The sequence below is a fragment of the Pseudoliparis swirei genome, chromosome 8 (assembly GCF_029220125.1).
Source record: "Pseudoliparis swirei isolate HS2019 ecotype Mariana Trench chromosome 8, NWPU_hadal_v1, whole genome shotgun sequence".
In the NCBI taxonomy this organism is placed as follows: domain Eukaryota; kingdom Metazoa; phylum Chordata; class Actinopteri; order Perciformes; family Liparidae; genus Pseudoliparis; species Pseudoliparis swirei.
In genome coordinates, this window is record NC_079395.1 from 21074608 (window position 1) to 21100411 (window position 25804).

Genomic DNA, 25804 nt, shown 5'->3' on the forward strand with positions numbered 1-25804 from the left:
ATTGTGATGAAGTTCTTTATTTTCTGTAATGCAATTAAAGAAACAAAAATGTCATGCATTCTGGATTCATTACAAATCAACTGAAATATTGCAAGCCTTTTATTCTTTTAATATTGCTGATTATGGCTTACAGCTTAAGAAAACTCAAATATCCTATCTCTAAATATTAGAATATCATGAAAAAGTATACTAGTAGGGTATTAAACAAATCACTTGAATTGTCTAATTAACTCGAAACACCTGCAAGGGTTTCCTGAGCCTTGACAAACACTCAGCTGTTATAAATATTTTTTTTACTTGGTCTGAGGAAATATTAAAATTTTATGAGATAGGATTTTAGAGTTTTCTTAAGCTGTAAGCCATAATCAGCAATATTAAAAGAATAAAAGGCTTGCAATATTTCAGTTGATTTGTAATGAATCCAGAATGCATGACATTTTTGTTTTTTTAATTGCATTACAGAAAATAAAGAACTTTGTCACAATATTCTAATTTTCTGAGACAGTCCTGTATATACGTTATACTGCCTCTGCCTGTGAAGGAAGGCATCTGTCCCTCTGGGAGTGTGCGCTCTGGTCCCAGAGGGTCATTCTGGCCAGATGAAGGCGTTGTAGCCATGAACTTCATGCTTTGGTCTGGAACTTTCTAAATGTATCTCGGAAAAAAAAAAAGTTTTTTTAAAATTGTGGGTCCAAGTGGCAACATCCTGCCGAGTGAAGCCGATGCGGAAGTGTCCTCAAACTTGCATTCTCTCTACTAACTAGCAGAGGGCGACTCCTCTGGTTGTTTCGAAGTCTATACAGTGACTCTACTTCTCTCTTGATGTATTCCCTCAGTAAACATTGTAAACATGAGTTTATGTCTCAATCTCTAGCTTCAAGTCTTCTTCAATGCAGCATGATGTTCATTTAGTAGAGTAGGGTCCGTTTAGAGTCAAACAGACCATAAAGCAGGGGACGCTTTAGGGCTGGGCTTACTGTATTGACATGACGCAGCCGCCACCAGAGCCCTAAACGGCGTCTCTACGTCATTTTTCAACATTCCAAATGTTAATTTATGTTCATTGGTTGCCAAAACCAACTTGGTAACGGCCGTCATCCAAGGTGGCGACAACAAAATCGTCCAACCCGAGGCTTCAGGTGATGTCACGATGACTACGTCCACTCATCCAGTCTGCTGTCCAGATAAATATATTTGCAAAAGGCCACGCCGTCCCTTGGGTCTAGATTGATTTTCAGCCTTTTGATATTAAGACCTCTTCCTGAAGATTTCGAACGATTCTCACAAGATTTAGACCGAGACTCTCGACCACGATGGTAAATAGTCCCTTTTAGCTTCGTGCTCTTGTGACCACATTTGGTTCGCCATGAGTAGACATGCTTTCCATCAGCTGACTATAAAAAGAAGGACAGGCCATCGAGATGTGCCTCTCCTTCAGATACCTGGCCCATCGTCCATCCAAATCGACTTATCCGCCGTAACGCTGAAGTCCTGGGGGGGGGGGGGGGCGAGCAATCAGCCCCCGAAAACAGACGCTTCGCTAGTATTTGTAAAAAGAAAAGCGGGAAGTAAAGTCCACGAAAAGCAAAAAGATTTTCAGGTTTTGGTTCAGGGAACAGTTGGAGAACAGGCAAGAAGAAAAACAATGCTAGTCTGTGTCGATGTGCCCTTGGGCAAGACACTTAACCCCAAATGTCTCTCATAGCTGTGCCTACAGAGTAGCAAACAATGAATGTTAGCTACTCCTAATTGGTGTAACTTTAGCTCCTCCCATCAGTGTATGAATTGGTGAATGATGTCATGTATTGTTAAAGCGCTTTGAGCGGTCGGAAGACTAGTACAGAGTTATACATGTACAGGTTAATTTACCATTATCTCCTCTGTATCCTCCTTGTAGCAGTGACTTGAAATAAGTGCATTATGGGTACACACTCAAGGTCTTTGAGACAAACATTCCTCGCATCATTTTCCACTCCTATAGATTTTTCTCCTCGGTGCTTTTCTTTTCATCCCTTCCCATTATTCATCTCACCTTCATGTCTCTTTCATTCCAACAGAGTCGTCATTTGTCCTTTCAGTCGGCTTCATAAAGGTTCAGCTCAACGTCTCATTGCTCTGTCGCAGACAGTCGGGCTGCAACACTATTTGCGTTTGTCAGACATCACATGTCACGAGATTTGTAAAGGAGGCAATTAGATGTTGTGGCTTGCTGATTGGTTGAATTTTGCTGCTCTCAATTCTTTTGTATCTGAAGTCTGGATGCAGCGTGGATGAAGATAATTTTTTGTAAAACTCAGATTGGACTGACATCAAACTTGCCTAATCATCATAAAATAACCTTGTATATACATTGTTTATATGCTAATTTGTTTTGCTGTGAGAAAGAAAAGTGCAAAAACACAAAAAAAGTAAAATTTCTTTTATACAATGATGAAACATCATTTCAAAGTCGCAAAGTGAAAATGCCTTTCAGATTATGCTTGCACTCGGATACGGTCAAGTGTAAGCTTTTCCAAGTTTTCTATGACGAGTTGTAATAACTTGAATGGACATTAGGTTTTCAATCAGTGAGGTGATTCCAGGATGAGAGGAAGGGCAGATTTATTGGAATAAAGTCTTACTTTTCATTTTTTTTTAAGTGCAAATCATCACCCAGTCACCTAAAATGACCAAAATCCATTAAATTTGATTAAAAGCCTGGGTGCTAACACCAGCCAATTAGTCTTATTTCTAAAGGGACTCCTGTATTTGGGAACACTACCACTCCTGTCCACTGGGAGTGCAGAAGATAAATTGTGCAGAGCCGACGCTTTTTTCCAAATTGTCCGAATGCAGCGCTTGTGAATTTGTTAATTTCTTCAAATCCAAATGTAAGTGTATATGTTTCACATTACGTACTATTACCTCTGAACACTCTTTTCTGTGTAATAGGACACATTTTTATTGAAAATAGAGAACATTTGGCATATTTACCTGTTGGTTTTTCTGTGGAATGCGTGGTTTTTTATTCTATGTTACGTGATTCCCTCAGAAGGATGATCCACTAGGCAGCACATTCTTTATTTACAGCAGCGTTACCTTTGGGCCAGTACACAGAAACTGCATCAGCACACCGTCCCAACCATCAGGCTCTCATCCGGCTTTTAGTAGCATAAATACATTCGTTTGACAGATGATTTCGCTAATTGCCTTTTCATACTGCGGTAATCTCTCGGTGCATCGAGTGAAAATTAAAAATGCAGTGCCCCGAGTATTGTTTTTGTTTTTTCTTCATGTCTGAGCCTGCATTCATCCACCTGAAATTAATTCTCTAATTCGTTTGTACGATAAACAGGGAATACTCTGCATCCCAATCCACTTAAAGCGTTCCGTGCGGCCGCTTTACATCTCCATTCTGATACGACGACTCGTCCCCGGAGACTCCTCTCCGGCAATCCTGCGAAATGAGGGGCAAGCCTCGACTTTTCTGAAGGGTGCCGTAAAGTCTCGAGAAGTGTCACCTCGAGGAGAGTGCGAACGCAGCGTGTGTGTTTTGTCCGCGACGACTAAATACGTAGCAGCTGTGCGCTCGAGCCGCGGTGTGATTTGGTGCCTTGGGTTTGGCACGCGTGTGCGTGTATGCTGATGACACCCCGGATCACATTGGAGGCGGGTGATGACATCGCTGTCCAAACACACAAAGCATGAGAAAAAGAAAAGAAAAACAGAAAGCAGTCTGTAATGCACCGTTGGGCGAATTTACCCACAGGAAAAAAAGGATTGCGTTGCTTTTCCGTTAAAACCTAAAATAATAAGAGAGGGGTGAAATACACCCCCAACTACCCCGCCAAGCATCTCGGTGCTCCCCCGTTTTTAAAAAGGAGGTAATATGCAGAGATTTAGTCCAAAATTAGCCCCTGTCTTCGAAAGTGAGATTAACGCCTTCAGTGTTGCAGCGACATTGAAGCGCATTAATAAACTGGTGTCACGCCTTTCCATTCTGAAGGTAACCCCACATATGCATATAAATATAAAAGGAAAGAAATGCAGGCAGGTTCCCAAAAATGTCAGTTTCTTAAATTAACTTGTTTATGAAACTTTGTTTCTTTGAACTCGTCTTGTTCTGTGTTTTTTTGTTTGTAACTATGTGTTTCTTATGTTGCTGCCTGTCTTGGCCGGGTTAAATCTCAATGGTTAAATAGAGGTTTAAATACATTTAACAAAAATAAGTTTCCCCTCTGTCACATTTAATTTCCTTGCCTAAAGTTTGGAGTAATGCCTCTCTTTGTCGGTCAAGACCTGCAGCTAACATTTAAATCTTTCTCTCTCGATTGTTCAGCCTACCTTCTCGGCTCAAAGAGCAACCGTTGTATTGCCCCGACCCATTATCTGCAAATTAGAACCTCAGTGTCACTATTTCTCTTCCTAATACCTTTCGATCATTCGGATACTGTTAATGAGGTCATTTTGAAACCAACTCTGAACTCGACAGAACATAATTCAAGATAATTAATAGATTATATTGGACACCGACGAGATTCGCTGGAGACCGCCAGGGAAATGAGAAATGTCAACTTCATGGTGTGCTATTCCTGAAAATAAAAAAGGCTAATCATAGGCAAATATATATATTCCTTGTACTTTGGGTCCATTGCCGCTAAACCACCTCACTCCACCTTCAGCCGTTATGTTGGGTATGAAGAACGCCCGCTGATCTTCTCCCAGTGTAGACTGATAGAAGCCCGTGAGCGATTACATTTTAGGATTCAGTTCAGTTTATTTGTATAGCCCATTTTCACAAATTACAAATTTGCCTCAGAGGGCTTTACAATCTGAACACATAGACATCCTGACCTTTGACCTCACATCGGATCAGGAACAACTCCGAAACAACCCTTCACGGGAAAAAAAGAGGGAAGAACCCTTCAGGAGAGCGAAGAACCCTTCAGGAGAGCAACAGAGGAGGATCCCTCTCCAGGATTGACAGAACAATAGATGACATGTGACAAAATGAACAATATATATCATGTGACCAGAAAGAATCATTACAGAGTTACAACACAATCAATGAATATGACAGAGTGTATGAATAGTTGGTAGTAGGCATGGACCACGATCCAGACCTCCGTGATCCATCAGGCCGGATTAACCATCAGGTGGATGGTTAAAGTCTGAAGTGAAACAGAAACCTATGTCATATTGAAAGCCCTCACAAGTCAACAGCTCCTTTGATCTGCCACATTGGGTCATAATGACTTAAACTCGTACACATGACCAATTCTAATACATACATGTGGCATAAGTAGAGTATTGGATTTGTCCAGAGATGAGAAACTCTAAATGGCTTAAGAGACGCCCAATATTCCGTTGTAGCGAGAGGCAGTGCCCTCATCAGTAAAATGTCATTTCTTTGGAGGAAGGAAAGCAACGCCTATCTGATTTGTACATTTAAATTAATGCTCAAAGGTTGATGACAGTAATTATGTGCGTCCCTGACATGCAGATAGAATACCCTTCACATTCACATTTACAACTAACATGAAGACGCAATGATTGATGGTGTTCGTGAGACATCACATGTCACGAGATTTGTAAAAGAGGCAATTGTATGTCGTGGCTTTCTGGTTGGGTCGATCTTCTTTTGTGTGTGAAGTCTGTGTCCGTCTGCAACGCGGATCCGTTGATAATGAAGAAGATAATCTTTTGTAAAACTCAGATTGAACTGATATGAAATCGCCCAATCACAAAATAACCTTGTTCATACATTGATTATATGTGAAATTATTTTGCTGTTTTACAAATATCTCTGACAATACCCTTCACATGCACATTTAGAACGAACATGAAGACGTGATGATTGATTTTAATGGATACCACTTCGGGGAACGTTGTGCTGCCTTTATTATTCTGGACCGCAATCACAATAGTAGTTTCCACCGCATGACTGTGACTCCAATTTAAATGTTTCATCATATTAAGTAAAGCATATTTTGTTCTGTGTCTTGTTGTTCAGGCCAGTGGGAGGTGACTGTCAGAAGAAATGCCGGTCCTAGGTGCCCTAGTACATCACCACCTGGACCATGGCGACTCCTTGGCCAATGAGAAGAGAGAGGTGCTCCGCCTGCCTTGCTAAATGGTCGGCGTCCTCCTTGATGCTCCTATGGTTGCCGTGGGTGTTGCTATGGCTGCCGTGGACCGCCCGAGCTGAACAAGTGGGCGGGGCGAGCGGCGGGAAGGTGCTCCACGGTTCCCTTTCGTCCTCGTCCTCGTCTTCAGCCTCGTCCAGCTCCTCAGCATGGGGCTTCAACACGAGGCAGAGCGGGGGGCAGCTGGACTGGCTGCTGTCGGAGAAGGGACCTTTCCACCGATGTCCGGAGTACATGGAGTTCAGAGAGAGGTTCCAGCAGGGATTTTCTACCAGATACAAGATTTACAGGTGAGAGGTGTCAGAGTGTGTGTGTGTGTGTGTGGTGTCCACACGCAACAGCTCCTAGTCAAGGTGCTCACAAGGATGCGATTACAAGGATGTGTGTGTTGTGTCCCCACACAACACCTCCTAGTCAAGGTCCTCACAGGGATTTGATTACAAGTATGTGTTTGTGTGTGCGTTTGTGTGCGTGTGCACGCATAAAATGACCTGCAAAGTACATGTTATATTCTATTTTTCCAGAAACAGCAGGTACACACTTGGTTGGAGTAGCCTGGAGGTCCACTGTTGGGAATATAGGAGTGTGTGCGTGTGTGTGTGTGTGTGGGACGGAAGAAGATCAAAAGATACTGTGTTTTTTTATTTAAAAAATTAACCAGCCAACGGAAAATGGCGTGATCTAGCTGACAGTACACTTAAGTGCCTTTTAAAAAAAATACATGTATCAAAAATGCAAATTGTTAGAACTTACATGCCCCAAAAATCCATACTTGCATATTTTTTGTGAATAAAGGGTCATGTTATTATAAAAGTATACTTTTTCCTCCAACTTGACACGCACAGACGACAGTATCCATTCTCAACAGGCGAAGGAGAACTCCTCGTGATTAATATACTGACCTTCGTGTGTGAGATAGAGGACCGAGAAGTGTCGACTTGGAAGCTTTCATCGCACATTGAACGTGAATGCGCCGTGAGAGCTGGATTTTCTCTTCTCTTGTTGAGTTTCAATGATTCTTTGAGGTCTGTAGAGGATAAATGGTCCAGTATTCAACAAGTAAGAGAAGAAACGGAGTAAAATAGACACTTTTGTGGCAGTGTTATTGCCGGCAAAAATGTAATGTCCAATGTGATAGAATATATATATATATATATATACAGTATATATATATTCTATCACATTGCGTATATATTTATATATATTCTATCACATTTTATATATATATTAGGGCTGTCAGCGTTAACGCGTTAATCTATGCGATTAATTTGGCCGCGTTAACGCACTAAAATATTTTAACGCAACTTTGTTTACTTCCGGTGTGCCTTGAAGTTTTTACACTCCTCTGAGTGTCAAACCGCGGCAGTACAGTTTAACACTGTTTCCGTTATTAAAAAAAATATTTCTCCGCGAAAATAAGGAGCAGAAATCAGTTTAAACTCGTGGATGAATCAGTCGGGTTTCCTCCTGCTCCTCCTTCCTCCCGTCTCCCCCTCTGATACACAGAGGAATGAAGGGGCGACGTGTCGGGTGACGCGGCGCGGAAAGAACGCGACACACGAAACCTTCAACGTGATTTGTCAATCCGTTTGTCTGTCAACATTTTGCGAAAAAAACAACCAATCAGTAAATCACAAAGGACTCCCACCTCACAGGTAAGGCTCATTAGCAGCCTGTCAGTCAGAGAACCAGAGAACACGGCGCGAGGACAATGTGCCTCAATATATAGAGCTGAGATTGTTCTGGAATGTTTGATGTATAACACATGGGTATGTGTCACATTAAAACGCCTTTAAAAGGTGAATTAACATTTTTTTGTAAAATGGAGAACATGCCCCCAGCCTCCAGAGGGTTAAAGTGACATATGTGAATGTCAGTCAGTTTACCAAGGCCACTGGTTCTGCTGCTGTTCAATGTTAAAGATGACAGGACCAATGGGGTCTCAATATACCGTATTTTTTGCACTATAGGGCGCACTTAAAAGCCTTTAATTTTCTCAAAAAACGACAGTGCGCCTTATAATCCGAAGCGCCGTATATATGGATTAATTCTGGTTTTGCTTACTGACCTCTAAGCGATTTTGTGTGGTACAAGGCGCTCACGGCGCTAAGTCAAAATGTTTTAGTACGACTTTGGTAAACTACAAAGCCGCACCGCTTGCAGCATTACGGCTACCGTAGCCAGGAACGTCGCGGAGTAATACATACTGTAGCGACCCTGGGTCAGGAACGCTACGAGACGTAGATGGCTTATAGGGTGTTTATTCAAGGAACATAGAACAAGCTACTGTTGGCGTAGCCTCGCCAAACGACAACAAACCGCCGTGAAACCTCAAAACCAGCTTCACGTCTGCTCCGGGTCATAGCTCCGATCCGAACCCGAACACAACAACATACACAACAACATCACTCGCTGTCCAATCACAGACACGCCTCACAGCTACCAGCTCGTGAGACGTTCAGTTACATCCGGACATAACATTTCCCTCAGTCCGTTACAATACTGTGCTTCACCATAATATTACAGTGTGTGTAAAAGGATCCCAAAATACAACTGAATAAGGTTGGTAGTTATTGTGAATACGCTCATTAACGTTTGAATAATGTTGAGAATTATTGTGAACGCGTTTAATAAAGTTTGATCGACTGACTTATCTGACTGTTTTTTTTCCGCTTAATGCGCCTTATAGTCCGGTGCGCTTTATATATGAAAAAGGATCGAAAATAGACCATTCATTGACAGTGCGCCTTATAATCCAGTGCGCCCTATAGTGCGGAAAATACGGTACTTCTTTTTTTTTACTAATCTGGATGTTTCACTGAAGAAACAATTTATCATCCACAATATTAAATACCTCACTGGCACTTTATAGGTAGGAGCCTCTTTGAAAACACAGCTCTGTGTGAAGTTTAGTCTTTAAAAAGAAAAAGAACAAACTTTTAATCGCGATTAATGAATTTCAAAATGTGCGATTAATTAGTTAAATTGTTTTAATCGATTGACAGCCCTAATATATATATATATATACACATATATATATATATGTGTATATATATATATATTCTATCACATTGCGTATATATTTATATATATTCTATCACATTATATATATATATATATATATATACACATATATATATACACATATATACCATGTCCGCTTTGGTTGTAATTAGAATTTTCATTTCCTCTTAGAATAAATGGTTTTCAGTTTTTTACTTTAAGAGGTCATAAAAATAGATTTACTTGAAAGTTATCACGAATGTATCCAGTCATCGAGGACGATGAAGTAGATCTGATGGTCGGGTAGGATAAAGAGTTTTTTTATATATATATTCATTTAAACAAAGACTGAGCTTGATATGATGAATGCATGACAGCGTGTCTGTAACTACCACTGCTCCATCCCTATCGAACCTGATATAGGGGAATAGCCAACAACCCTTGATCCCCTGCAGCCAATTAGGCCTCCTCCCGGCACCTGTTCCCTGAAGCCCCTCGCCCACTCCCCTCCACAGCTGAGCCTAACCACACACCCCAGCCACCGCAGCGTTTATTTCGGCTTCATGGACGTACTACGATATGCATGTACACCACGAGGGTGAGGCGCAAGGGGCAAAAAAGGCAGGAAATCACTGTGCTGGAGGCGGAGCCACATTTGCAGTCAGCTGGGTAGTTCAGCTCATGGCCAAACACACACACTGGCTCACAGTCGTGTCTCACTGGCTGCCCAGGGGGCTGGTTAAGAGCAGTGGGTGACGAGTCAGCAGTTCTTGAGCACGCACACACACATACGCAAACTCACTCCCCTGGCAACGTTCAAAGTTAATACTCCAAGCATACATAAGATATTTTAACATTCCTGTGTGATGTTGAGCGGCCAACTCTTATTCAAGCAAACATCACCGAGTAAAGAAAATATTGCCACATCGTGACAAGATGATTAATATGCACGGAAACAAACGCTGGAGGTTAATTTGATGATGTTTATCTATTCGGCTCTTTCTTTTGTAAATACAGAGATATTAGAATTCCATCAAGCGTTTGTGTACGAGAGCGTTGAATACAAATCTTGCAGCGCTTTTACTCCGAATGTGCATCATTGTCCAAACACGGGATGGGTTGAAATTCAATCCAAGCGGCTAAAATATAAAATATATATCTGTTGTGTGGAGGAAGGATCTCAAAGAGCCCCTTTGTCATTCTAAGATGGTGTTTCCAGTGCTGGAGGAGAATGAAACGTTGGTTTGGAGAGTCCATTAACTCTTTAATTGGATTACTTGAGAAAATATATTTGACTTTTTTATTGTTCTTCTAAAAGCTGGAGGAAGGCAAACCCGAGTCTCTTTTTTCTATTGCAGTCGCAATCAGCTTCCATCGAGGTTTTTAATTTGAAATTGCCTAATTATTTCATATAATTTGTTTCCCCTTTCTTTGATGAGTGGTATTTTAATAAAATCATTTTGTTAAACTTGATTAATATTACTGTTATTATTACTATACCTATTATACTACTTATAATAATTATATAATAATAAATTGTATTTGTTTTTCCTTCACAAAAAAATACTGGTATCGTTTTATTTATATTGGTTTGAAGAACTGAGTTAGCATCATGTTACATGAGTTGATGAATACAAAGTAATTCTATGAAAAAGACAACAGATTTTTACGGTAAGCTCATACTCGTATATTTTTTATAATTAAAATGCGTTGAGAGCCTTTTAGATGAACAGAGATCAGAGGAAATGCTGAAATTAGTATTTTGTGTGAGAGATTAAAGTCAGAGCTTTTCATGAGAAGCATTACAACTTGTGATATTTAAGTATATATGAATTACAATCAGAGAAACATGAATGTGCATACACTAATTTCAGGTGATGTAAACCCCCCCCCCACTCCCATCAATCAATGTATGCATTGTGTTGTACAGCACAGTGATTTACTCACTAGTATTAATATTTAATTAAATTTCCTTCGTTTTTTCTCTTTTTTTTAAATGAACAAATGAGTTTGGGAACCAAATTATTTGAAGATTAGAGTAAGTAAGGCTTTTCAGTTCGAAAAGTAGAAAGCAAAACCTGCTTTAAGAGTGGAGAAATAATCTGAATGTATTCATTTACCGACATAATCTGCTCTCCGATCAGGAAACGAAAGCAGCTGACACCTAACCTTTTAAAGTTATTGATGTTAACCATGATAATGCAAATTATGGGTTGGAACCTACAGCAGGGTCTGGAGAGAGAGGAGTGTGTGTGTGTGTGTGTGTGTGTGTGTGTGTGTGTGTGTGTGTGTGTGTGTGTGTGTGTGTGTGTGTGTGTGTGTGTGTGTGTGTGTGTGTGTGTGTGTGTGTGTGTGTGTGTGTGTGTGTGTGTGTGTGTGTGTGTGTGTGTGTGTGTGTGTGTGTGCAGGCCGTTAGCCCCACGCTGTATGAATAATGCAGCCGGGTCCAGAGTTCACGCCGGCCCCTGTCACCATTATCCCAAATTGAATAGCAAAAAAAAAAGTGATGAATATACGCCGCGTCAGCTGAGGCTGCAATTTGAATTTTCCATTTCCTCTACTTGGAAATAAATATATATAATCGTTTTTTAACATACCCCTTCTGCTCCCTTTAAAAATAGATTCTCTTGAAAGGTGTCGCAGGCTGTCAGAAAGGTAGAGAGCTCGACGCTCTAATTATCGGGAACTTATTTTGTCGTCAAGTTCTATATATATAAAACAAAGTATGCTGATGATGTCCGTTTTGAAATCGTCGTCGGTTACATATATACGACGGTGACTTATGGATACACGTGAAAGATTCCTCTCCTGACGTGAGGCGTTTCGTTTAAAAACCCAAACCCAACTGCTTTCTCTGCGCCTCAAGTGGAATTGAAGTGACAGCATCACTTAGATGTGTGTGTGTGTGTGAAATGACGGGTGACGTTTTTTCTTCCGTGACAAAAGCGTTACGTCTTGTCAGGAGTCTGCCTCTCTAGCTGCGGGACACTTCCTGTGATCACACGGCGAACTGAGGGAACATGGAAAACTCTTCCTGTCTGATTTCTACAAACAACAACAATTATTACTGCCAGAAAATCTAAATGCAAAAAGAAGAAAAAAATGCAATTTACTCGCTAGGATATTTGCATGACATGGACTAATTGTATTTATGCTCCGCTTCAGCATGCTGATGCTCTCCTGCCAGTGTGTGTGTGTGTGTGTGTGTCATCTTATTCGAGCGTGTGATCACAGGAGGCTGGTTTATTGGTAATCCCGAATCTCAATCCTCTGAAGACTGCAGTTGAATCTGTGTCGTCGTGTTCTGTATCCTTCCTCCGGATCAAGTGGGATGAACTTTATTGATCCGATGCAAAACAAGGAAGTGCAAGGTCAGCTATTCTAGAGAAGTAATGTAAACACCTACAATGGGTTTAGTAATGCGGCATTACTGGGAGTAATTCGACATCAATGAGGGATTATAGTGAGGCGGTCCGGGCGCCTGTAGGCGAGGAGAGACAAAGATGACGCTTCTTTTTTTATTATTAATAAACAGAACGAAACGAGCAAAAAGAACAAAAAGTTCTGAGAATATTAACGAAGAGCAAATTGAACCGCAGCCCCACAGCAGAGTACGAGCAACCGCTCACTCCCTAATCAGACCGAACCACTGCATGCAGGGGGGAGGACCAGAGTGGGGACTCGACCCGGTCCGAACAGGAACATAGCAAAACACTTGAAATCCAACAATATTTCAAAGTGAGCGATTATTTATGAACCGTTTATGAACTGAGGGAAAACCTTCTTACAGGTGTGTCCGGCGGCATCGCGATGGTCGGCCTAAAGGTGCGTTCACACCAAAAGGGAAACTATTTTTTCGCGCGACCGAATCCCATGAAATGTCAACGTACAGACGCGTGTGCCTGCGATAGACGCAATATTTTCCCGGGCGGTGCGTTTGGGGCGACGCGATGTGGCCGACGCGATGTGGCCGACGCGTTTGCAGCGGCGCAATTTTTGCCCCGAGTTGAAATATTTCAACTTTGAGGCGGTCATCTCGCAACTCTGGCCAATCAGCTCTTGAGTTCCGCTCTCGTAGCGCTGGAAGCGGAAGTCTTTCAGACGTAACAGTAACTTCATCGGTGAAAGTGACCGAGCTGAGTGAGCCTACGGTGATGTCATGAACCCAAACACGAGGGCGTTAGTGTGTGGGATGTCCACGACAAATATAAAGCAGAACTAGTGGTTAGTTATTCTGGTGGATGAAGGAGATGATAACGGTCTTTACGGAGACGAGACACGGAGATAAGCCCCGCCTCTCGCAGAGCATCTCGACGCTCATGGCAAGAACACGGCGAATGGTCGAGCGAGTAAACTCACGCGTTTTGGGCGACGCGAAAAATAGTTTCGCTTTTGGTGTGAACGCACCTTTATGGTCTGAAGCCTGAATAACAGGGTTCATAAACATGTTGACCAATAAATATCCATGACCAAACATGTTGTGATATCTCGGCGTACACACGAGTATATAACCTTAAATGACACAACTGATTGAGAGACAATAGTTTGATTAAAAATACTTCATATTTCTAGAAATGTTTATTCTTTTAATCAAAGTGCATGAAATGAACATATGAATATAACAAGTTTACAAAGTTCCATGAGTTTTCCAGGTTTTCCATGACCGTAGGAACCCTGATCGAGATGCTCTGTATTTGCGATCATTTGTGTCAATCGCAAATAGTTCGGGTACCTTTCCAGATGCAACGGAATCAATAGATTTAATTTGTGTGTAATGATTCCTTCTGGTCACATGACATCTATTGTTCTGTCCATCCTGGAGAGGGATCCTCCTCTGTTCTCTCCTGAAGGGTTCTTCACTTTTTCTCCCCCTGAAGGGTTATTTGGGAGTTTTTCCTGATCCGATGTGAGGTCAAAGGTCAGGGATGTCGTATGTGTACAGATTGTAAAGGCGTAATTCGTAATTTGTGACATTGGGCTGTATGAAATAAACTGAATTGAAATTGAATTTATGAAGAGGATTGTGTGTGGGGAACCCTTTCTTTCAGTTCATAAAACAACCTAAATGTTCTGATACTCCCCCTTTGTGTTTTTCACTTCCTTTTCCTGATGGAAATGAAGTTTCTCTCAGTTACTCGGCAACCGGGAGCATCAGATTGTTGCGTCAGTAGGGGGTGCTGCATGAGGTCACTCATCTCCCAATGAAGTCCTCAAAGCAAGTGCCTCCATCCGAGATAGGATCAGGTCACGGCTTCCTGCTACGTCAGAAATGGCTGCTGCTTCTCATCTCCTCCTCCTCCTGCATTCTGCCACCACAACAAAGCACTTGTCCATTTCAGCCAGCGCTTCCCGCTCTAAAGTACTCCTCGAGAAAACGGCCACACTTCATCCCTTTTTGTATGACAGTGGCATTGAAACCAGGGCTTCAAGGAAACAAGACCCCCCCCCCCCCAAGCAGATCCAGATAGAGTCCATTTTAAGTCAAATTTTTTAAAAGCCTTTCAGTTTCTTTCTTGCAACAACAAAAATGGCCCTTGTTGTGACTTTTAATATGAAATATTAAACATTTTCCGTGCTATATACCGCAAATGCTACTCGGTGTACTTCTGATGGGACTAATGATGAAACATTTCCCAAATCGGATGGGTGATGGCGGTGATGGCGGTGATGGCGTCTAGAACAATGGATGTCTGACTGAAAGGACCGGCGGTCCAAATCAAGCCCATAATGTTGCAATTAGACCATAATTACGATCCCACTTATCCTGCGTCTCGTGGACAAGGACAAAAGAGCGAGAAAAGAACACATCGTCTCCTTCGGGTGTGAAGAGCACCTCCCCAGTGCCTCTAATTACACTCCTGACTTTATTGATATGTGATGATCATTTGGGTGTGGAGGGGGGGGGGGGATAGGCGCCGGCAGTCTGTCCTCTGCATTAGTCGTCCACAGACCGGGAGCAGCACAATGGGCTCTGTTCTCATTAGCGTTTTAATAAGGGGTAATGGAGATGGGAGCGCACGTTAGCCACATCCATCACACATGTGCATCCATTCAATTCTTTAATCTCGTCGTTGATCCGACTCAAACAAGCTGGAGGGCTGTGTACGGAGGGAGGGGTCGTGACCTCTGTGCTATTCCTCTTCTCCGCGATGGCTATTGGCGCGAGAGACCTCAACGTTATTATTTTTGCTCTTGTAAATGTGTCCGACGAGAAGTAGTAGCTAAGCTGGTTTGTTTCCAACCGGGAGAGACCAAGTGTTTTTTTTCTTCATATTACTATATCGGCTGGAGAGATGACATATTAGTTGATAAATTAGATTGAAAATGAATCGGCAAAAGGCTATTATCAACCAAAAAAGGCAAAAGTGCTTAAAATGTAATAAATATGAGGATTTGCTTCTTTGCTTTGTTTTATATGATAATTAAACGTAATATTTGGGGGTTTGGACAGTTTGACTAACTAACTCCAAGATTTCTTCTTTGGCTCTTCTGGTGGATTTTTTTTTTTTTTTTACAAATATCTGAGAAATATGTAGGCTATACTATTAGTTAGGTAAGAACATTAATAAAACATAATGATTGTGTTAATAAATTAAAGCCCTAATCTGTGACAATCATTTTCACAATCTATTTACGAATTACATTTTGATTTCAGCTCACACATTTATTAGTTGGTTCCCAAAAGGAAAACATACCTTTCTTGATTCCTATTATGTCTCTGCTACCGTCTTGTATATGCTAATTTATTGTATACATTTATAGTGTCATGTTTGATACCATTTAGCTAAAATGCAAATCAGTCCGACGGACTGATTGCAATCCCCTCAAAACGATTGCCAAATCAAACATGGCATCGCCTCAAACACGAAAGAAGAGTAGCGGTCCTCCTCGGGGTGGATCCGGACGTGACGGAACAAACGCACACTGCGCAACAATCACACTCCTTTCCATTCCCATCTTTCCTGAAACGACAAAGACGTCAAGCGGTTCTTACGGCCGCAGGGACGGGGGTCTGCGTCTAATTTCCACCTCTACTTACGGGGGACTCGAGGAAGATTGGCCGCTGATTTGACACACAGGGTGGGGGTGGGGGGGGGGGGAGTACGCCTGGCCTTTTTCTTTCTTTTCTTCCTGAGGGCTTCTTCTGTGGCCCACGAGAGACTCAGAGCGCTTGCCGGGAACCGAGCAGCGGGTCAGAAACAGGCCCGCGGCTCTGTGATGGAAACAGTCAGGAGGCAACAGCCTGTGTGGCGGGGAACACTTCCCTGCTGGTCACACTGTGTGTGGTTGTGTGTGTTTGTGTGATGCCTACTATGAACTATTCATACTCTGTCATATTCATTGAATGTATTTAACTCTAAATCTGTCCTTCTGTACACATGACATCTATTGTTCTGTCCATCCTGGAGAGGGATCCTCCTCTGTTGCTCTCCTGAATGTTTCTTCCCTTTTTTTCCCCCTGAAGGGTTATTTGGGAGTTTTTCCTGATCCGATGTGAGGTTTTGGGGCAGGGATGTCTATGTGTACAGATTGTAAAGCACTCCGAGACAAATTTGTGAAATTGGGCTATACAAATGAACTGAATTGAATTGAATTGGCGGACCAACGTTCTCTTTTTTTCATAAAGTTGCGCAACAAAAGAAGTGAAGGCGACAGCGACGCATGTCGCCGTCGGTCTTTGGGTCTTTTCACACCTTTAAAGTTCGGCCGGAGATGCTCGTCTTTCTTTGCCTCCACGTGTTCAATTCAATGCAGTTTATTTGTATAGCCCATTTTCACAAATTACTAATTTTACTCAGAGTGCTTTACAATCTGTACACATAGACATCCCTGACCTTTGACCTCACATCGGATTAGGAACAACTCCCAAACAACCCTTGACGGGGGAAAAAAAGTGAAGAACCCTTCAGGAGAGCAACAGAGGAGGATCCCTCTCCAGGATGGACAGAACAATAGATGTCATGTGACCAGAAGGAATCATTACACACAAATTAAAACACAGTAACAACACAATCAATGAATATGTGTATGAATAGTTGGTAGCAGGAATTCCACGATCCAGACCTCGATGATCCATCAGGCAGATGGGATCTATGCCGTCTCATAGGGTCCGATGACCCTCTGAGACGTGAAGTCAAAAGGACTCCGGGGAGAAAGCAGAGTTAGTAATGTGTGATGGAGAGATGAAAATTCATCCAAAGGAGAGAGGAGAGGAGATAGGTGCTCAGTGTATCCTAAAACGTCCCCCAGCAGCCTATCAGCCTATAGCAGCATATCAAGGGGCGGGACCAGGTGAACCTGATTCAGCACTAACTGTTGTTATTAAATGTTACGCTTCACATTTCGCCCCAATGTCCTCGCGGACTCAGCAATGACCGGATTAGGGTTTTGAGGTCAAAGGCCAAGGCCACCGTGACCTTACAGTTACGGTTGGCGGCCAGAACTCCAAAAGTCCGAACCATCCTGAAAAAAAATTCTCTATGAACAAACTGATACCGATTACGATGGTAACACCATCACGTGAAAAAAATAATATATATTGTATATATTTTTATGTATAAATTTCTCTCTATATATATATATACATATATACACATATATATATGTATACATATATACATACATATGTATATACACACATACATATATACATATCCACACACATATACATACACAAATACATATATATATAAATATACATTTATATATATACAGTACGTATATATATATATATATACACAGATGCATCTACTATATATACACACACATATATATACAGACACACATATATACATATATATAAACATATATACACACACACACACCAACAGCGGGAGAGATAAAGAAAGAGAAGCGTATGCATACATCTTATTGAAAGAACAAGACGGCTGCTCCTCGTTTCTGTTTGCTTTGCGGCCCCCGGAGAATTCTCTGAGCAGAAAGCACAAGAGGCCTCGGTTGAGCTCGCAGAAACAGACGAGTGAAAAGAAGTCAGTGCTCCATCAGAGACCCTCGTAATGCATTAACCTGCGCTCAGGGAGACGGCCATAATGACTGATGTATTACCTTTTTCAAATGAACAGTGATTGTGTGAAGTAAAGCGTCAGTAAAGCAGCATGTGAATATAAAAGAGACCTTGTCCCGTCCTTAGAAAAGTGAATAACTACAAATTGATTTAAGGCTCTCTCAGAGCGAGATTTCCCATTAACCTTTAATATAAGCCATCCAGACGAGGCTTGGCTTTTAAAAGCGGAATGCAAAGCCAAATCTGTCAAAACAAAACGTTTCTGGAAGACTGAGTGAGAGAGGACTGCGTGGGTGTGCGTCTGTGTACACAAGTCTTTGTGCCTTTCCATTTGGCCATTATCCAATTCAAAGATAAGGAAATAACTCGCAGTGAAAGTCTTCACGGAAAAAAGCCTCGAATCCTCGGCTCGGAAATAGTTCATGAAGAGCTGCGCCTTTAGAAAGAAACAATCCATTGAACAACTACTTAAAAGATGCCTCTGAACAGTTTGTATTCCACTTCTTTGCAGATGACACGACCACCGTGCATTTTATTGTCAGTTCGTAACATAGCACCCCCTGTGGCGTCTTCGAGGACTGCAAGAGCAATGTTCCAACACACACACACACACACACACTCTTGCAATCTCTAGGGGCCTAATGCTGCGTTCTCACCTAAAACGTGAGTTTTCTCGCCCGACAACTTGTGCTTTATTCGCGTCATTCGCTTCAATTGCGCCTAATGGGGGCGGGGCTTATCTCTATCTGTACTCCGTGGAAACGGTTATCATTTCCTCCATCCACCACGGAAAGATGTACCACTAGTCCTGCTTTATACTTGTTAAGGACATCCCACAACCGTCAGAACATCTAACGACCTCGTGTTTGAGTTCATACCATCATGGGGTCATCGAGTTTGCGGAAGTAGCAATGAGAGCATATAGCAGCGCTTCGGACCCCCTCGCACCCCCACGGTGGTAGGGTCTTTCCAACCAAAAAAGCCCGGATCCATGATGACCATCCATGAAAGCTGTGAACGCCCACGTACTGCCTATATAACTCCCGGTCTTGTATCCGCACAAAGGCAGGTGGCACTGGCAGGAGTCTATGAAAGGACGGAGGAGAGGTACGAGACAGAAAGGAATCACAGATGGAGCAGCGACACACAGGCGAGCAGCGCGGCCACGGACTCTCACAAGGGGACCACAGCAGACCAGCCTATACCTCACAGAATTGTCAGCAGCGGACCAGCGGACGACTCATTTTATATTTGCACTTGAAGGCTAACAGGCTTCAGGCTAGCAACAACAAGCCTACAGCGCCACGACAACATCAACACCTGGGAGTAGAGGTGAGTTCTCTGTGACACACACACACACTCTCTGTGACCAGAGGGTGGTGGAGGGGAGGGATGAGGGGTGAACACAGCTGTCCAGGTGGCATATCTGGGCAGCATAACTGTACCCTTGCTAACCAGCTGGCTCAACCCAGCTCCCACCAGCTTCCCAACTCTCTGGCCCGTGGTCGTGGGGTCCCCTGCTTGAAGAGATGCCCATTGTCCCCTGATGCTTCTCCAGCATGTATGAATGACTACTGAATGACTACTACACTCATGCCCACATAAAGAGTCATGAAATGCTTTGAGGCTGGATAAGGATTCCCCCTTCCTCCCTTCCTTTCTTCCATGGACCCGCTGCAGTTGCTTTCCAACTGATGCTGATTCACGATACTGTCTGCCACACCTGCTCATCTGGAGAGCCAGAGGGGCTATGTGAGACTGCTGTTCGTGAGATATAGTTCATTGATTATAGTTAGTCTTTCAACCATAGGCCCCTCAGAGACTGGGCAAGCTGCTTGGCTGGGTGGGACTGAACACCCTCTGACCGCCAGGCCACAGGTGTGCCCAGGACCACAGGTGGTGGTCAGGGTCCAAAGTCTCACCCCAAATCTCCCATACCCCTAGGTTCAGTCCTCAGCCCCCCCCTGCCCCTGCTGTGCACACACATGGCCTGTGCACCCACACCACCACTGGGTTCATCATCAGCTCCAACACCATCATCAAGTTTGGGCCTGACAGAGGCCTGCCTGGAAGGAGAGTGAGTGCCTGGAGAGTGGTGCCAGGACAACAGCCTCATCAGCCTCTGTCACCAAACTAAGAGGCCCCACGGGAATAGGTGGAGGTGTGGAGAGGTACAACAAGGACCAACAGACTCACTGGGGACTAGACTGTGGAGAGAGGGTACTGGGTATAAATACGAGGGGTCCCACTCACATCACACATCCACATCACCCGGTTACAACATCACCTGGTGAGAAAGGCAAGGCAGCTGAGAAGGGCAGCGCCACCTCAGGAAGCTGAAAAATTTAAAATTTTTCCCATCATTCAGTCAGTCTTCTACTCTGAGTGTGCGCACTGTCCTGACAGGAAGCATCACAGGGCAACTTGGCTGCTCCGGCACAGGAAGGGCTCAGGCAGAGAAGGCTCGGATTGGAGCGCACTGTTGAACCCTCCCACTACCCCTGCAGGACTTGCCAGGAGGTGCAGGCAGAAGTAGACAGAGGATCATGAAGGATCATCCTCACCACCCAAACAGAGCTGCTCTGCTGCGGCAGGCAGGGCGCTCAAGTCACGCCACAGAGAACAGAGAGACAGAGCACAGTTTTCTTTCTCAGGCCATCAGGACTGTGAACTCCGACTCAGGACTGTGACCCCCATAGACCCCACTTGCACATCCCTCCACACACTGCACACACACACACACACACACACTTGTTGTAAATATGTTGTTGTTTTTTGTTGTTGTGTTGTAACACATTCCTGCTGACAGTATCACTTGCTGATAGTTGCACCACATATGTGTGTGCACCCCCTGTGTGTATGTGACAAAAATTCTTGAATCTTGAATCAATTGTCTTGAATCATGGGTCATGGGACGGACCTCCTGCTGCGAGATCCTATCCCCCTGGGATGCTCCCTGGGTGACTGTGGGCCTTGTCCTACCTCATCCCACACTGTTGTCACTCCTCATGTGGATCACTCACCTCCTCCATCACCCGCTGTCTGCATCTGCTCACAGTCTCATCCTGGAGGATGAACTATATACACTCTCTAACTCTGTCAATTTCTTTTTATTTTTTTGTATGCATATCTGTATTTTAACACATTACATCAGATTATCTCTTCCATCTGGCCTATTGCAGATTCTCAGCTGCTCCCCTCTCCTTTTCTTTTTTTTTTTTTCCCCTTTTATTTTTTTTTTTTTCCTGGTCGATGTTAGGTTTTTTGAGGTTGCATCTATGATGACATTTTGTATTGTACAAAAACTACAGAAATTAAATTAATTAATATTATACATATATATGTATACATGACATCACCCGTAGGCTCACACGGCTCGGCTTTCTCCGACTACGTCTGAACGACTGCCGCTTCCACCGCTACTAGAGCAGCAGCAGCCGGTTAGATTCACCAACGGCACGACGTCAGTGATGACGGGCGGAGCATCTCAACGCTGATTGGCTTCCGCAACTCAGCGTCGGGCGAATTTTCAGCTTCGCTCTAGCCGAGCCGTTGGCGTCATTCGCGCCAATCGTGTCATTGAAATGTGCCCACGTTTACGTTCCAAGCTTACAACTCATTTTGAGCCAAACCATGCTGTGTTTTTTAACCCTCGACGCCAACCACGTAGTACCACGTTGGCCACCGTTACCCTGCAGCCTCAAGTCACTGATCATCAGGCGACTCGGCGGGGGGGGGGGGGGGGGCGACTCCGTAGTGGAACTGGCTCGCCCTTCAATCAGAGGCTATGCGGTTCGATGTGTCCTTGGGCAAGACACTTAACCTCAAATTGCTTCCTGCGAACAGGTATGAATTATTGATTAGGGTCGTGATTGACAGGTGGCAGCCCCTGTCATCAGTGTATGAATGTGTGTGAATGACAACGAGTAGTGTGGTCGGAAGACTCTAGATGCGCTATACAAGTACAAGGCCATTTACCATCCGTCATGTTTCTCTTTGGTCCCGTTCTATAAAACCGTCCTTTCTACACATTTCATATTCAGGTCCCTTCTCTGTCGACGTGATCTTCAGAAGGTCATTCGTGCTCCCGTTTCATCTGTTAGATTACAGCAAAGTATTCATGCTGGAGCCAAACACTGGAAGAGAAGGTCACATCACTTCTCAGAGGGTTGACTTCATAATGTTTAACAGTAAGTACAATCATCACAATGGGCGGTAAAATACAGATTGGCAGCTGCTGAATTGTGAAACAAAATCAAATTAGTTGTGAATTTAGGCCCAAAAATAAACGGCAACTGTATTCAAATGTGCAATAATCTTAATTCTTTGTTTCGCCTTAACCGACTTTGATGCTCGCGAGCCAAAAACAGAAAATTGGAAGGCGGCCTTGCCAACGCGTCTCTCGCCCCCGCATCGAGCCGCCGACCAGAAGGTGCACAGATCGTACGAGAGAGTAGCGGAAACTGCATTTCCTGGTTCCGATGCACCGAATCCCAGGAGTCCCTTGTGCGAAATGAAAGTCCTTTTGAGAAAAATCAAGGCTAACCCCTAACCCACACACATATTATACCCTCAGCTTCCTGTGTGTGTGTGTGTCTGTGTGTATGCCTTAGAGAGTGAAAGAGATAGTGAGAAAGATGGAAGGAAGTGCAGGAAAAGAACTCTGAGCTACACAGACAATAAAACATCAAAAGGAGCTTTCCGTCAAAGAAGATTACATTAGATACAGCACTGATGGGATGGAAATCCAGGCAATATTTTCCTCTTTTCCATCATCAAAAGATTAGGTTTTCTGAATAAAAACACCTAACCACACACACACACACACACAATCGACTTCTCTTCCTGTCTCCTCTCACAGACACATGGGGGATGGGTTCCAAAGAATCAATCGATCTGATCGGCCGAGTTTGGAGATATCTTTGATTAGCGAGCTGCTCACATTCACGTCCAATCAGGCTGCCCGTTGTAGTGAATGCCAGCCAATCGCCCCCCTCCCCCTTCAATATGACTCGAGATTATAATTTTAAAGGTATTTTACTGGAAGGGATGAGTTTGACCAATGTTTTTCGTCCATGCAAGCTCCCCAGATGGACAAGTGCAAGTCGTATGTTTGTGAATCAGAATGTTCCCACTTTCCATGCTGTGATGAAGAATTTGATATATAAATTGAATTATAGATTAAATCACACATAAAATGTAATTATAAAAGCCTTACCTGAGCCAACGCAGAGTGATGCAAGGTATTTTTCTTGTTTCTGGAAACATTGGATCCTGTTTTGTGGTGCGAGAAGACGCTGCTCCTGGCAGTCTAAAGCAAAAAAAGGTTTATTATTCAATTCAATTCAGTTTATTTGTATAGCCCAATTTCACAAATTACGAATTTGTCTCAGAGTGCTTTATTACCGTCTCCGAGTAGGAAATCAGCCCTAACTGGACAACAACTCAGAGTGACGCATCTCTTTCTAAATATAGGACGAGTAAACCTACTTCCTATTTTAGTAAACAACTTCTAACTCTGGAGTTACATTTCACGAGTGGAGAACAAATGCTGTTCCAGCAGAAACCCACAAACAAGATAAATGCAGCTGTGCGGATTAATCAAATTCTGACCACAGTCACGAACAACGGGCAGGAAATGGCTCATCGGTTAGTTGTCTTTAAAGCTAGGGTGACCAGATTTGAGTTTGTGAAAAAGAGGACACTTCGTCTCGGGGGGGGTAGTCGTAGTCAGTGTGTCGGGGTGCTGAGCAATTAAACATCTCTCTTGTTCTGCCTGTTTTGTGATATACATGCCTAAAAGGTGCCTAATATTTCTAGACTGAAATATTATCGGCATTATAATTATTATAACTATGAGGATTTTTTTTGTTGCCTATCTTGTGGTGCCCCCTTAGGACTTGGTGCCCTACGCACAGCGCGTAGTGCTTGTTATGGGAGCGGCGTCGCTGGTTGTAGTGTACAGCATGCCGCACAAACAACAATGCAACTAGTGGAGGTGGCAAGGTGCTCAGTGTTGCCAGATTGCAAACGGTGAAGTATCGTACCAAAGGCTCAAAATGGTTGCATTTGGAGGATAATTATTGTGTATCTGGCAACACTTAGATCGGTCGACCAATGACTGTTCTCTCTACATTCAGAGCTCGCGCAAGAAGGTGGAACGTAAGGGAGATACCATTTCCAAAACTTGTAAGGGGTAAATACTAGTTTGTGAAAGACCCAGAGAAACACGAATATCCGACGAAGCAAAATCCCGGACGTTTTGGGAATCCCTGCCGGACGCATTTTTTAGGTCTCAAAAAGAGGACATGTCCGGGGAAAAGAGGACGTCTGGTCACCCTATTAACGCAGGGCTGCCGTGCGGTGAAGCACGAGGCTTGCATTGTGTTTCTCAACGCGCTGTGAAGTCACACATGTTGACATGGGATGTTGTTGAAAGGTGAATTGGATATTGAAGGAAAAATATTCCATATCCCGAATCGAGTTGTGATATGTGCACCATGCAGTACTATAATTTGATTTGTAAACCAATGAGTAAACACTTGGGACCAATTCGCTAGTTTTAGTCTAGATTTACTCAACAGGCTACATGTCTGTTTTTAAAGCCTTGTGACGTTGCTTATCTACTATATACATATATTTATACATTTCATAATTATATTGGCGTCTTATTTTTTGGGCATACAGGGACATTTGAAAGCATTTGGCATAATTTGTTCTATTTCTTCCTCTTTATCTTCCCTGCTGTTCACTTAACCTCCATATTGCTGGTCTTTCTACAAGAAACTAGATGAGTTTGACTTTAGACCCTGAGTTACCATCGATTCAAAGAAATCTTGTATAAATATGAGCCTTTTACTTTAATTAAAAAAGAAAATGACGGGGGTAATTCGTCAAGGCAAACTCAGATGATCCTTTGTTAGTTCACGTAATTTTGCCTTCACGATTGATTGAAACCACTTATGGGGATTGTTCTTGTGCCATGTTTTTTTGCGCTCTAAAATCCATTCGCACAAGTGTGACTCCATTTTTCAGAACGCTTATTAGCGGCAGGCGGGACTGGATTGAAACCCCTCAAGCATCTCAGATAAAGGAATGAAAGCTGCACGGCTGGCTTACTTTTCCCGCAACGCGTGAACGGCAAAACGTTGTTTGAGTTGTGTACAGACGGTTCATCCTAAAATCAAAAAATACATATTTTCCCTCTTCGCTGTACTGCTATTTATCTCTTCACATAGACTGTTTGAAGACATCGACATCGAGATGGCGACCTTCTGCTGAATGTATTGGGAAAGAGTCAAATGGCCTTCTTTGGGGTGCAACAAGAAATCTTCAAGTATTTGATTTGGAAACACTTAAATTATTATAAGTCTAAAAACTCTTTGGAAACTTGGTGGTGATGAAAGGTTGGCAGTATTGAAGGCAGAGGAGGGTAGCTGCAGCTTTCTGACTTAATAAACGGCCTGCTGATTAATTATCGGCGCCATGCAGTGGGTGCACGAGTTTGGGAAGGTGGTTTTGAACCGGAGGGGAGTTCCCTCATGAATTTAAAATCGAGGGAAGTGAGAAAACGTGTAGATTGGAAGAAAGCCACGAGGCAGAGCTGAGATGAGTCTCTGATTTCACTTCGGCTAATATCCATTTAACGGAT

At 43.1% G+C, this 25804-nt stretch overlaps 1 protein-coding gene across 1 annotated transcript in view; it reads left to right on the top strand.

Annotated features, from left to right (window-relative positions):
- The first annotated feature begins 6059 nt into the window (after positions 1-6059).
- The window catches only part of brinp2 (bone morphogenetic protein/retinoic acid inducible neural-specific 2), a 141047-nt gene continuing 121302 nt past the window's right edge, over positions 6060-25804 (top strand). The window contains exon 1 of the mRNA XM_056421463.1: positions 6060-6415. Within this exon, the coding sequence (XP_056277438.1) occupies positions 6060-6415 (356 nt within the window). The remainder of the gene's footprint in view (positions 6416-25804) is intronic.